At 40.3% G+C, this 14,593-nt stretch overlaps 2 protein-coding genes across 2 annotated transcripts in view; one reads left to right on the forward strand and one right to left on the reverse strand.

Moving 5' to 3' along the window:
- The window catches only part of FAM151B (family with sequence similarity 151 member B), a 33,282-nt gene extending 28,769 nt beyond the window's left edge, over positions 1–4,513 (forward strand). Inside the window, exons 5-6 of the mRNA XM_015428111.1 lie at positions 1,016–1,151; positions 3,651–4,513. Of these exons, the coding sequence (XP_015283597.1) occupies positions 1,016–1,151; positions 3,651–3,810 (296 nt within the window). The 3' untranslated portion in view covers positions 3,811–4,513. The remainder of the gene's footprint in view (positions 1–1,015; positions 1,152–3,650) is intronic.
- Positions 4,514–12,710: 8,197 nt separating this feature from the next.
- Positions 12,711–14,222, reverse strand: ANKRD34B (ankyrin repeat domain 34B). The gene has a single exon (XM_015428112.1). It carries the CDS (start codon positions 14,220–14,222, stop codon positions 12,711–12,713), a length of 1,512 nt encoding a protein of 503 aa, XP_015283598.1.
- Positions 14,223–14,593: the final 371 nt, after the last annotated feature.

A 14,593-nucleotide genomic window follows, 5' to 3' on the forward strand; every position in this document is an offset into this window, starting at 1 on the left:
CGGGTTCGCCACCCAGCTGTCTACCTGCCTAAGGATCGAATCACCCACTACCAAGAGCCCCCCTCCCACCCTGCTCAGGGATGGTTCCTTGGTGCAAAAGGAGAGCCGCTCACCAGCTGGGGAAGAGGTCCCTTCTGAGGGCACATTCCCCTTATCCTCAGCATGGTGCCCTGTTTCCCCTAGACCCTCATGCTCCCTGACAGCAGCGGGGCTGCCAGATCCAGAGTGGGACGTAGCTAACAGGTCCCCGAGAGTCTTTTCTGTGCGCCTAGCTGACTGTCTCTGCTTCTCCAGGTCAGCCACCTTGGCCTCAAGGGAGCACACACGTTCCCTGAGAACCAGGAGCTCCTTGCACCGAGCACACACCCAAGACTTCTGTCCAGTGGGCAGATAGTCATACATGTGACACTCCGTGCAAAACACTGGATAGCCCCCAACCCCCTGCTGGCATTCTGGCTTCATAATTCTTTTAAAATAAATAAATATAATCCCCCTTTTAAACCCTTGGTATTTATGTGGGTTTTGTTATCAAGTCAAATTATTTTACGGGAAAGACAAAGAGCCTAGGGCCTTGTCTTTCTGGCTCTTTTTGGGCTTCTTACAGCGCCCCTAGTCTAAGAGTCCCTAGGCTAAGAGCCACAGGCAAAGAGCCCTTTAGCTCACCCTTCGGCTCGTGCCAGAGGCTCGTGCCTCTGGCAAGGTGCTTCCTTAAATAGAGGCCTCCCCCAGCAGAGTGCTGGCAGCAGCTATTCAAATGCACCCAGGCACTCAATCACACCAATATCCTCAGCTGAATCCTCTCAGCTGAAAGCAAGTAAAAAACCACTCACCCCTCTGTCTCCTGCTCCTGCTCAGAGCTCAGCTGGGTCTCAGCTGGGTTTCACTGCTTATTATCCCTCCTGTTTCTGATGAATTAATATTCTGTGATCATAACATACAAGAATGAACAAAACACAAGAGATGCCACTGAGGATGTCCACTGAGTTCTTGAATGCTGTATTGTTTGTTTTTGTAGGGTACAGTTCAGTAATGATGCAAGAGATGGCAGCTATTTGTAGACACCTTACTCAGCCAATAACATTCCCTGTAAGAGCTGCGTTGGTGCGCCAGTCAGTATCTGAACTTCAGTGGTTATTACAACAATCAAACAGGTATGCTCTCTGTATCAAATAATGAACTCTGTGACCCCACACTTATCAGTAGGGCAATAAAATGGATAAACTCCCATGTAGAAAATACTAGTTCTTAAATGAAGGAGAGAGAGACTTTCCCAAACGGCCTGTTAAGAACTGAGCACACTCATTGTCCCAAACCCTAGCAGTAATTAGAACAATTGCTCTGGGTGTTAGGATTAGGTGCACAGGAAGCTTCTCATCTGACCTAGACCTGAGTGGCCTGACAATATTGCAGTGAGGGAAGGGGGGGCAGGACTTCCTATTCTTCATCTTCTGTACCCCATATTTTCTTGCAAGTCCCCAATTTGTTAACAGCTATTTATTTTAATCTTCGTGGGGGGGCAAAAACTGGGAACGGGAGCTAAAACTGGGAACAGGGAGCTTAATTAGAGTATCACTAATCAAATTAGGGGTGATTTAATTAAGCGGTGCTCAAGACGTCCCAGGGGAGGCAGGCAGGACAGCAAGTGAGATCTCCTCTCTCGCTTCGTCCTGGAGAATGGCCCACCCCGGCATCTCCTTTACCCAGCAAGGCCACCTTGGGCCAGCCTCCGGCCATGGCCGTCCCTATCCTGGCCCACCACAGTGCACGGTGCCATCCACTAGCTCTGAGTACTGTCCGCCAAAGTTGCTGCAGCGCCTGGCCTGCCCCCTTGAGGAGCCCCAGCCTGGCCAGGGGCAGAGATGAGTGCAGAGGGCTGAGGTGGGGTGCACAGCCAATACCACAAGAAGGGAAGCCGCCAGACTGGCAGCACCCACACACTGACCACCGCAGGGCAAACTTGACCATCCTGCAAGATCTGCACAGGGCCTTGCTGGATGCCCCTGCCCTAGCCTGGCAGCCTGCTGGAGATGGTGCCTTGGCATGGGCCGGTTGTCCCAGGCTCCCAGGGGCAGGGAGGGACCAGGAGGGGAGGTGGCTAGGAAAATTTGGGAGGGGGCGTTGCCCCAAGAGCCCCCATGGCTTGTTGAGAAAATCACAGCAGAACCTAAATAGCTCCTGTCTGTGTGGGAAAAAAATAGATTTTCTTAATTACATGGCAGCCACTTTCACTGACACTGTTGTAGCGGCAGCCATTTTCTTCTACCAGCCAAGGGGCTTCTTTTTTAAAGGCATTAGAGAATCATTTTGTTGATACACCATCTTAACAATATATGTACTAGGTTCTCTGAATTTCCAGCTCTCTCTCTCTTGTACAATGTAAGTTTCTAGTCCTTTCCCTTGTAGAGATGTAAGAGGAAAGGCATATCTGCAGAATGAAAGAAAGCTGGGGAATCAGAGAACCTCTGTCATATTGTTAGCATATTGATACAACAATGTTCAATTGCCAATTATTAAAAAATGCAAAAACCATTGGTGGCCTAGAGGAAGAGGAACCACTGCTAGGGGACTGGGGTAGGGAAACTGCAGGGAAATATGCCTGCAGGAACTCCTGTTGCACTTTATCACAGCTGCATCAGCAATAGGAAAACCATACAAGCCTGTATCCATGTCGAAACCATCTTAGTGTACTTTTAGATATTTAAAACAGATTTCATTTAACTGCCAGTAGCGCAAGCCATACTAGAAAGGTTTTGGAAATAACTGGCGTATTTGTTTATTTTTATTTATTTAAAACAACTGCCTTCCACCCAAATAGGACCCCCAAAGTGGCAATCATCAGAACATTAAAATTATTTAAAACATTAAAACAGAGCATATAGAAAATATTTTAAAAATCAATAAAAACATATAAACATGCACACACAACAACACAACTAGGGAGGTCAGTTATTGGGGGTATGCCAAAAAATCTCAAAAAGCTTCCCCCTGCTGGCAGAAGGAGAAACAGACGAATCTTCCTGGGAGTTCCAAAGTTTTGGTGCCATCACTGAGAAGGCTAGGCTTGCCAACCTCCAGGTGTAGCCTGGAGATCTGCTGTTACAACTTATCTTCAGATGACAGAAATCAGTTCCCCTGGAGAAAATGGCTGCTTTGGAGGGTGGACTAGCATAGTACCCTGCAGGAATCCCTTCCTTTGCCCAACTCCTCCCTCCCTAAACTCCGCCCCCAAAGCCTCCAAGGTATTTTTCCACCCAGAGCTGGCAACTTTAGAGAAGGCCCTTTCTCAGGTTGTCACCCATTTAGTCTCTGATGGTGGGGGCACCTGAAGGATGGCCTCTGAGGATGACTGGAGAGGATGGACAGGATCATATGGAAGAAGGTGGTCCTGCTCGATTTTGATTTGATTAATTTTCTTGAATAGTTTGAATAGTTACATGTAAGCTTTTTAATGTAAACTTTGTTTAGCTTTCATATGCCTCAAATATTTAAAAATTTGCAGCTATAAATATGCAGTTAAGGCAAAATTAGGGAAAGGCAAAATACAAATTATATCAGTCTGGAATGTTTATATTTTAATTGCTTAGGCTGTTTTGAGTCTGTATGTAGATTTTCTTAAATGGAATTAATTGATTTGGTCACTCTAATTACAGATACACCTTGACCATTTGGACAGGAAAATATGATGACTACTCTGTAGAAGATCTACTCTTCATCAGAAACTGTTTTGATAAAACTAGAATTTTTTATGATATCTTAGAACCACAGAAATCTGAACTCAGAAAGACCATAGGACTGGAAATACCACCATAAGAAAACAGACTTTCCTATTAGACAGTGGTTACTTGTGGCATCATAGTATTGCCTACAGAAAAGGCACTATTGAAGATTTAACCAGAACAGTTATTGCAAAGGCACATGACTTCCTTTAAACATATATCTGTCCCCCTTTTAGGTTTTCATATTATTAAAAATACCCCTCTTAGCTGCGGTTTGAAATGCCTGCAGTTTGAAATTCTTCATATATACGGCATCCTAATTTTAAAATGTTGCTGATAGTGCCATGGTACATATAGGTGCCCCAATGTGCTATTGTATTTCATATTTAACTTGAAACAGTATTTTCTCAGTGACTGTTTCTATTCTCCCTTAACATACTGATATTTACTGACTGACATCTTAATAATTTGATCCTAGAATAGTTTCATCAGGAGTCCAAAAACTCCATCTTAATATTAAAATAAAACAGACTTATTCTGTGTAAGATGTTTTGGACATTATTGTGCCCCTCAGAAAGGGGGACACAGCTGCAATACTCATACAGTACAGAAAAAACAGCAAGACAAGGCTAGAGCAATTCTGCCGGATTTTAGGACTCTTTTATCATATGTATGAGCTGACAAGTAGGCAGATAGACATCTGATGAAACCAGTGCCTGATTATGTCACTGCAGACGGAAAGCTATGGCAAACCTAAACAGCATAATAAAAAGTAAAGTCATCACCCTACCAACAAAAGTCCACATAGTCAAAGCGATGGTATTCCCAGTAGTAATGTACGGCTGCGAGGGTTGGATCATAAGGAAAGCTGAGTGCCAAAGAATAGATGCTTTTGAATTGTGGTGCTGGAGAAGACTCTTGAGTCCCTTGGACTGCAAGATCAAATCAGTCAATCCTAAAGGAAATCAACCCTGACTGTTCCCTGGAAGGCCAGATACTGAAGCTGAAGCTCAGATACTTTGGCCACCAAATGAGACGGGAGCACTCACTGGAGAAGACCCTGATGCTGCGAAAGATTGAAGGTCAAAGAAGAAGGGGACAGCAAAGAATGAGATGGTTAGACAGTGTTATCGATGCAACAAACATGAAATTGAGCAAACTCCAGAGGACAGCAGAAGACAGGAGGGCCTGGCGTGATGTGGTCCATGGGGTTGCAAAGAGTCGGACTCGACTGTGCGACTGAACAACAAACAAGCTGAAGTACAACAGATCTTCTAAAACACATTTTCCAAATTATTTTCAGTCAATCTCATTTTTGGTATTGCTGTCGCTGGTGTGATTTGCTTCATCATTGCAGCTCCTTCCTGGTAATGCTTTTTGTTGTTGTTGTTGTAGCAATTCATGAATATAGCTTAACTCAGGTGGGTAGCTTAGCATTATAATGAAACCACAGCTAGCATTTTTCATTCAACTTTGCCTTAAATTAATATTGCATTGAAAGCAAGGGCTATTTTAAGTCATAGTTCTCAAGCATTTGTTCCCATTTAGCATTTAACATTCAGGTCCAACCCCTTTGTTTACCTAAAGGCAGCAAATGCAAGTATCCAACCACTTAAAATATAGCGTTCCTTTATCTGAATATTAACCTTATTCTTTCACCTAGCTATTTGTAATCATACAGATATTTGAAAATAGACATACAGGACTTTAACAACTTTCCATAAAACTACTTTGTAATAAAACTTTCATATATTACTTTAATTGTACTGTGCTTGGAGATGTGGTTTTACTTGTTTTATATTACCAATGACTGTGTGCACTAGAGACTATCATAAAGGAAACCACCCAGGCCTAAAATGATTTGATGTTATATAATCTCTTTCCTTAGCTGTAATAAAACTGCTTTTTAATATTGCCAGCAAATATTTGACACATACTCTTATATTGTTAAGAGTAAGTTACTTATGTAAACACATATTACATTAATATAATAACTTTTAATCTTTCAGGCAACATTATAATTTACTTGAGGGAGCTGGATCTAGACTGTTCAGGTTTTCTATTGGTTTCCGAAAGCTATCACATTAAGCTACTACTTTAAAGCATGGTTTCCTGCATACTTACAGATAAGGAATGAAAATGTATACTAAGTGTTTGCAGAATATAGCCTCTTGAAAAATCTGTGTTTCTGGGAGATTGCCCATTTACTCTGTGGATATTTGAGGTGAAGACTGGTAACAGGGTTCCCAGGTCCAGCTAGGGAAATATTTGTTTTATTGGGCTTGTATTCCACCCTCCCCACAAGCAGGCTCAGGGTGGGTTCCATCAATGTTCATACAATATACCAATAACAATTAAAATCATTTTAAAACAAAAACAATACAAAACACCATGCAGATCTAATCAATAACTTAGTAGTAAGATGGAAACTATAGAGTAGGTCCTAGGTGGTTGTTCAAAATCCAGGACACTGATAGGAGGCCAATTAAAGGAGGGGACACCTGCTGCCTCAACTAAAAGCCTGGTGGAAGAGCTCTGTCTTACAGGCCCTGTGGAATTGTAATAAATCCCGCAAGGCCCTGATCTCATTTCACCAGGTGGGCCAGGGCTGAAAATACCTGGAGATTTGGAGGTGGAGCATGAGGAGGGCAGGGTGTGGGGAGGGACTTCAGTGGGGTAAAATACCATAGAGTCCACATTCCAAAGTGTCCATTTTATCCTGGATATCAGTTGTAATAGCTGGAGGTCTCCAGCTACTACCTGGAGGCTGGCAACCCTAACTGGTGAACTGCCAAGCTGTATTAAAGCAGACCAAGGAAATAGGAAGTGCATGAATCACACACACACACACACACCAGGATTTCATCTCCCAGATATATTAATGTAAGAACGGCTGGGCATTGTGTAGACAGAGTCTACAAGAATTCCTCCCACAGCCTCATTCCATTGTGGGCTATATTCAATGAGAGTAATTCTCAATCTTCTACATAATCTTTTAGAACAAAGTTTGAGTCCAGTGGCACCTTTAAGACCAACAAAGTTTAATTCTGAGTATAAGGTTTCTGACAAAGTATGCACGCACACAAAAGCTTATACTCAGAATTAAACTTTGTTGGTCTTAAAGGTGCCACTGGACTCAAACTTTGTTCTGTTGCTTCAGACCAACACTGCTACCCACCTGAATCTACATAATCATTTAGTGTACCTTAAACCCAATGACCAAACTCTGCCCATATGTTGCCTCCTCAGCACGTGTAGAGAATTGCTCATTGCACAGTCCAAATGGAGGGAAATCAGCAGTGAAGGCACAGGACTGCTAAATGAACCGTAAGCATGCTCCCACACCACTTCCTAAACTCCTGGTTGTAAACATTTGAAAGAGACTTCATCTGGCATCTCCTTAATGAAAATAATCAGAAAATGTATGTAGTTTCATTCAGTAAATTTGGCTGCAATCCTAAAAACACTTTCCTACAAATAAATCCCACTGAATAAAATGGGATTTACTTCTGACTACACCTGTTTTGGATTGCTCCTTGCTAGTACAATGAGGTGCATTCCTAACTGCAATTTCCAACCTCAGTCCCAAATGCTACAATATTAACTCGCTGATTCTTAATCCTTCTGTTTAAGGCAGAATTCTATATTTTTATATATTTTCTGTACTTTACTATCATAGCCCTTAATCCTCTTTTTCTAACCTGAAAAGCCAGACCTCTGGACTGAAATGTAATGTCCACGTTTACACAAATGAAAGCAGAGATTAGCTATTTTTTCCAAAGTACTGAATCCTCCTCCTTTCAGTACTTTTCAAAATACCTTTCAAACTACCTTGGTCCTCCCTCTTAAGAATTAACATCCATTGAGAAATATCAGTAGACTATTCTGAGTCACTAATATAACAATTTCAGCTGTCAAGAGCTGCAGGTTAGAAAAAGTAATTACTCCCTAACCCGTGAACAACAGATATGGCTCTGCGTTTTCCAACTGAAGTCAGTCCATAAATCAAACATGATCAACAGCCTCAATTTCATCCCTTCCCAAAAATGGCAGCCACAGTTTTGTCCCTCGTCTTAAAATAAAAATACAACGTTTGAATCAAACCAGCAAACGTGCTAAATTCTAGTACATCCCTACATAAGGATCACAGTTGCTAATTTCAATTAACATCAAATAATTTAAAATATACAATTTTAAATGTATAGATTACATAAAATATGATCCATTATACTGACGTCTACTAGCACTGAGCTTTTGAAATTACTTTGTGCAAAGTCTTTATCAAATTATCATAATTAGATTAAGTTGAAGAAAGACCTTCAAAATACAGATTGTTCAATATGAGCAAATAAAATGAGGCACAGCCAGTAAATAGAAACATTTATTTGCAAATACAGATCTAAAGCTAGTGAGAATAACATATATATAATAATTTTTTAAAAGCTGCATTAAAAAAACAACAAATAAACCTATTTCTTACCTTGAGTAAGTCAAAAGTTTATTTTGAATTTTAACACAGCAGATCACTTTAAAGGCAGCTATTTTTAATTTATATAATTTAATGTCATACTACAATATCTATTGCAAGGAGTCACTAACCTCATCCCAGTGAAGTATGTAATTTACCTTTAGGTGACCATGCAGATTAACATCTGTAAAAATCAAGCATTGATCCCCCCCCCCCTTTCAGGCCGGACATTCATGTGCCACAAATAAGGTTATATACAGACAAGCAGTTTAATAATTTGGGGAGGAGGGGTCTAGCTACTATTTATAGGCTTATTTGCAAGACTACTAGGTAGCATTTCCTGCTGCAAGAAATCAGACTCCTTGGACAACTAATGGATATTGCATAACCCTGTTTAGAAAATATTTTGTGTGTACAACAGAAAATTATTTCTAATTTCTGGTCACTTTATGAAATAGGGAGTACTGCATATTGAACTCACTAGCTACCCACCACCAGCATTCCTTTTTTATTTAAAACCAATAATCAGTTACAAACCATATTTAAATATACATTATTTAAACAAGATGAATCTCAATCCACTACATCATTACACTTCATATGATGGATCACAGGTTTCCAGTAAACATTCAAATGATTACCATCTTTTATATTTTTGTAAAACTGTAAACCTGATAAACTTGTGTAATCCATTTACTTTATCAGTCCATTCCCTCTTTCGGGAGTAAACCATTATCTCCATGGTATGTAATGCAAAAGCCAGCCCAGCTGTAGCAATACCATGTTAATAAATTGGAATTGCTACCATATAGTTTAAAAGAAGCACTTCTGGAGCACAGGGAAGGTCTATACCAAGGCTATAAGGTATTACATTAACCACAGTTTTGCAAAATGTTAAGTTCTTGAACAATTACACTATAAGTAAAAAAGGCTGTGTTTTCATATTTGCAAAACCATTAATCTCCTGAGGACTTCTTATATATTCTGATCAATGCTGCTAAATTGCCATTAATAATGGCATTTTTGTGAAGTTGCAAACTTAGAATGAAAGAACAGTCCAGCTAGATCAGACCAAAAAGCTATGAAAGTCAGCATCCCATTTCCCATATTAGAAAACCAGTTGTCTCTGGAAGGCTTTTAAGCAGAATATGGAGACCAAAAACTTTCCCTGTTGGCCCACACTAACTGGTATTCACACTGTGTGCTGTAGTGTTAGTGTTGGACTATAATCTGGGTGACTGAGTTTCAAATCCCTCCTCTGCCATGGGTGACTTTTGGCCAGTCATAAATTCTCAGCATAATTTACCTCACAGGATTGTTGGGAGGATAAAATGGAGAATAATTTAAACTGCCCTAAGTCCTCAGTGGGGAGAAAGGCATAACTAAATTAAGCAAATAAATAATTTCTGTTTATGCATAACTAAATTAAGCAAATAAATAATTCAGATCTCTGTCTCTGAACACAGAAGTTCCATTTATCCATCACAGCAAATAGGCATAGACCTGTCCTCCTAATTTCTGTTTTAAACCATATAGATTAGTGGCCATCACTCTAACTTGCAGTTGTGAGTTCCACATGATCAGTTTGCATTGTTTAAAGAAATGCTTTCTTTTACCTGTTTTGAATCCAGACAGTTCATCAACAGATGTAAAGCTAATAAATGCACTCATTTCACAATACACTAGCATTTAAGAATCTTCCCGTTTTACAAAATACTGGTTTTAAATTGAGGAGCATTATAGTACCCACCACAGCTTAATAGAACTGATTATTTTTCTTTTGAACTACAGAATGCACAGTGTATGGCATTAGAAAAAAAATAATATCACTTAAAGTACATGCAGCATCTATGCATCTATTTCTATTAGCAAACAATACCCTTGTTATGCTTTTTATTGTTTTGGTCTTTGCTGAGTACACATTATTGAAAAATGGAATGAAGTCTCAAACTAACATTTAATTGGATGAGTATATATCAGTTCTTAGTAAAGAGCTGAATTCTTACTGACTTCCCTTGATATGACAGTAGTGGATATTTGGTGATGACTCTTCCTTGCACATTAAGACGGGTAGATGTGGAGGCACAAAATGATATTCCCAGGAAGATAACTTTAACAATTGTCTTTACTCATAAGAAGACAGAGTGAGGAATCAAAGGAAGGGACTTAACATAGCATGAATACTGGCAGAGGACAGACAGCTCTTGAAGAACAAGAGTTGAAAGTGAGACTAAATTGGGAAGCTGCATACTGAAGCGGCAAAGAATATAATAAAAATATTATCTAGTATAACTGCTTAATATGAATCTGTCATCTTGGCATAAATGAGGGTACCAAAAATGTTACAAACAACATAATGCTGTGTGCAGAAAATCTTGTTTCCGATGCCAGTAGCAGGCATAACATCCAGGATTCCCAGCGAGAAAAGCATGGTTTCTTTGTTAACTGTTGGGATTAGATCAGAAATGACTGAAAAATTAATAAGCATCAAACTTTTTTAATGCCCCACATAGTGCCAAAAACTAGAAAGTACAGATATGTGATTCACTGTTTTGTACTGGAACAGTTCCAGTACAAAAAGTGAATTCTGACATTTACAGTACTTAAATGTCATAAAACGCAAGTAAATAACAAGGTGTTTTTTCAGGGCAAATGCCTGTATGGTTTGAAAGACACACTGTAAAACCATCTGTTCTAGCAAGGAAGATGTGCATTGGGAAGTGCCCTTATATACTCACCTTTCACCTCAGGACCCAAGCCAGATGTGTACATGCTTCTTCACCCATGTTGGCTCCAGTCAATATGGTGGCAATGGTCACCCTTTGCACTGTGCAGCAGTGGATGGGCACACCTCACTGCCACCTTCTCACCACACACCACAATTTGGGCACTCTATGGCAACGCCTGATTAACACTGAGGCTTCAACTTGCATGCTTTTTCCTCCCCAGAAGAGAAACTACATGGCTAAAGCCTCTGTGCAAACAGAAATCTTTATGAAGGAGCGCTGAACTCGCGTGTTTATTTAAAATATCATTATATTTCTCTCTCATACTTCTTCCATCATAGAACCCAAAGTGTCATATATGAGATTTTCAGGAGGTCTCCCACCCAGACAGAGATCTGCCTAGCGTCAGCAAGGTTGCTGCAAGCTGTGTCCTCCAGCCACACCCTGGTACTATTACTGGAAGGCAGACAGAATGAAGTTTGCAGCCAGAGAAAGTGAGACTTACTCCCTCCACACATACACACTTTTATCATGTCTGTCTTACTCCCTCTTCCCTGACCACCTGCAATTTATGGGGAGGCTTCACTGACAGTAGAAGAAAAGAAGGAGGAGGAGATTGGATTTATACCCCGCCCTTCACTACCTGAAGGAGTCTCAGAGTGGTTTACAATCCCTAACCCTCCCCACAACAGACACCCTGTGAGGTAGGTGGGGTTGAGAGAGCTCTGAGAGAACAGCCTGTGAGAGAACAGCTCTGAAAGAACTTATGACTGACCCAAGGTCACACCAGCAGCTGCATGTGGAAGAGTGGGAAATCAAACCCGGTTCTCTCAGATCAGAGTCCACACTCTTAACCATTAGACCAAAGTGACAAGAATACAGCGTATCAAGCATTTGCAACAAACAGTTCTCACATATAGCATTAGGTCTTATGCATGTAGCCATATAAAAACCATTTGGATGCTATTAAATACTTTAAATTGAGAATCTGTATGTGTTTAATGCAACAAAACTATGCTGGCTGATTTTCACCATCTCCATGGGAGAAGACAGACATGGAAAACTAAACAGGAAGAAAATATTAGCTTTACAAACACTGGAGAAATGTGTATAGATATTAAGCCAGCTCTCCCATCTGTTATATAATTGGATCAAATTGTAGCTCTTTTTCAGAATACTACGCTTTTGGTATTATTTTTGCAAATTCTACTTTTCACTTGTAGATAGATTTATCGACATTTTCCAGCTTGTTCATTTACCTCTCCTTAACTGTATGCAACCTTTAAAAATGTTAAATTAATTTAAGAACAAGATAATATACTCTGGCCACAATGCAATACTAAGAAGCCATTAAAATCCATTAGTGTTAAGGGCTATAATGGGAAATAGCCATTGTACAGTTTCTGCTATACTGCATAGAATTTAGCCCATTTAACTGTTCAAATGGGGTCACATGCTTCCCATAAGGCACCAGTTAGATGGATTAGAGAAGGCTGGGCCTAGAACTTGACTGAGGGGAAAACATCTAGTTTGTATTCTGTATGCTTTGGGTGCACACTATGGAGGAATATATCCACAGTTTTATAATTCTTATTTTAAAGTGTATGATAAGAGCAGCAATATGTAAATATGTAATCTGTAGCATATCTTCTTTTGCCACTGAATCTCAAGGCAGATTGTTTCATAATGAGTTACAGAAATGGATATGCTGCATTACCAAGAACTTGGTGCAGCCAACGCTCATATTGAAAAATATTGTTCATATGTACAAGTTATATACCACTGTTGCATGCTAATCTGTTAAAAGTTCACCAGTTGCTTGATCTGCTCTGTTTGTAATGACTGCCTCCTTGTCAACAGAGTCTTATTTTTGAGATCCCTGGGATACGCGGGTGCTGTTGGGATGAGGGTTTTCTGCCCATAAGGAACCACTGAAGACAACCTGTAGCTATCAGAGATCAGAGGATGAGGATTCACATTTAAAGGGGGTAGAAAGCCTGGTCTAACCTGAGCCATATGATCTGAAACGAGGGCTCCTGACCCACGCCTCTCTAACACAGCATGATTTTTCCTGCTCAGTAGATTTGGAGGCATGTTTTCTATCAGCTCCCTGGAACTTGATGACAAAGATGAAGAAGGGGAGAGAAGCTTTTTCTTCCCTAGAAGTGATTTACTATCTTCTACGGGAGGTCCTAATCTAGTTAACTGGGAATCAGAGCTGTAATGATTTGCCCCTAGGTTTCTTCTCTGAACAATGTTCTTCAGCGTGGATACGAAGCTCATCGGGGCTGAATCTGAATTTTGATCTACAGGAATTTCACTTTGAATGTGGTTTACCTCACCAAAAAGCGCATGAGAATTTATCTCATCACATGACATTTTTCTGGAGGCAGTTTGCTCAAAGCTCTTCAAGAAGTTAAGGGTATCTTTTATATCAATGCTGTGATGTCTGGTGATAAATCTCTTAGATAGGGCAAGATTATTGATTTTTAGACATAATTCTTCCTCTGGAGTTATATCCTGCAGGTCTTCTTGTAAAGAGGAGACTCTGTTCTGGTCAAAAATTGAAGACGGAGCCTTCACCCAGGGCTCAGAACACACGTTCTGCATCTGAGGTTTTCTGGACGGAGAGGGTGGCTTAGGTATATCCTCCTTTCTTCCAGAATGATGAGGCTCTTTGAAGTTGAACAGACCTTTTTCTGTACCTTTTGAGTTTTCTTGTGGAGATGGAGAGGTTTTGACTTCTACATCTGATGGAGAAGTGCAAGAACTTGGAGACAGACATTCCTCGTTGTCAGGAGGCGGCACATTTAAATACTGTCTAGTGGTCTGCCTTCCAGATGGAGATTTATCCTTTGTAATAATAATGACTTCTTTCCCTTTTGCTTTGCAAGCATCTAGAATAACTTTGAGGCTTTCCTTATCCTCTGAATTCACTGAGTAAACAAGAACTGAATTACCAGAATGGTCTTGTAAACTTAAGTCCGCTCCATTTTTAAGCAGTAAAGAAATAACTTCAGGGCCAGCTTTATGCAAGCAGGCATGCATCAAGGCTGACTTTCCGGTTTTATCCTGAATGTTTGGATCTGCCTTATTTTCCAGAAGGTATTTCACCATTTTTACTTTGCTAACACTCTGACAGTCCACATGTTTTGTCTTACAAGCAATCATCAAAGGGGTTTCACCGCGGTCATTGCTTTCATTGATGTAGGCCCCACCTTCTAGCAGCAATCTTGTGAGACGAAGTCTGCTGTGATAGACAGCTTTGATCAAGGAGTTTCCATCGGGTGAAAGTTCTATGGCTTCATCCATTTTCTATGTGTTATGAGCTGAACACTGCAGTTGTTGTAAAGGTCACCTAATTTTCAGGGATGTTAAAACAGAAAAATATCAATAAGTATTATATATATATATTAATACGTGCAAGTGAGAAGATGAAAAATGTTAGGCTTTATTAACCATCACATTCTAGATTTTAAAAAGTTAAATTGAAATCACAATATTCTATTTCTGACTGCCTGGAACAGCACCAGGTTGCTTTGCATTCTCATTCTGATCAAATGTTCACTAGGGCCAAGCTACACATTACGTTAAAATGAGTGCAACAAAAGTCCAATAGTGCCTTCTCAGAAACGTTTTGGAAACAAGGTGATCTGGAGTGGATAAGTGAGAGTCGTGGTTAA

Source organism: Gekko japonicus, unplaced genomic scaffold (genome assembly GCF_001447785.1).
Source record: "Gekko japonicus isolate JY-2015 unplaced genomic scaffold, Gekko_japonicus_V1.1 scaffold1275, whole genome shotgun sequence".
Taxonomy (NCBI): Eukaryota; Metazoa; Chordata; class Lepidosauria; order Squamata; family Gekkonidae; genus Gekko; species Gekko japonicus.

Bases quoted from the DNA above. Each gene is read 5' to 3' on its own strand.
- ANKRD34B (XM_015428112.1), bottom strand. From the start codon at position 14,222: ATGGATGAAGCCATAGAACTTTCACCCGATGGAAACTCCTTGATCAAA.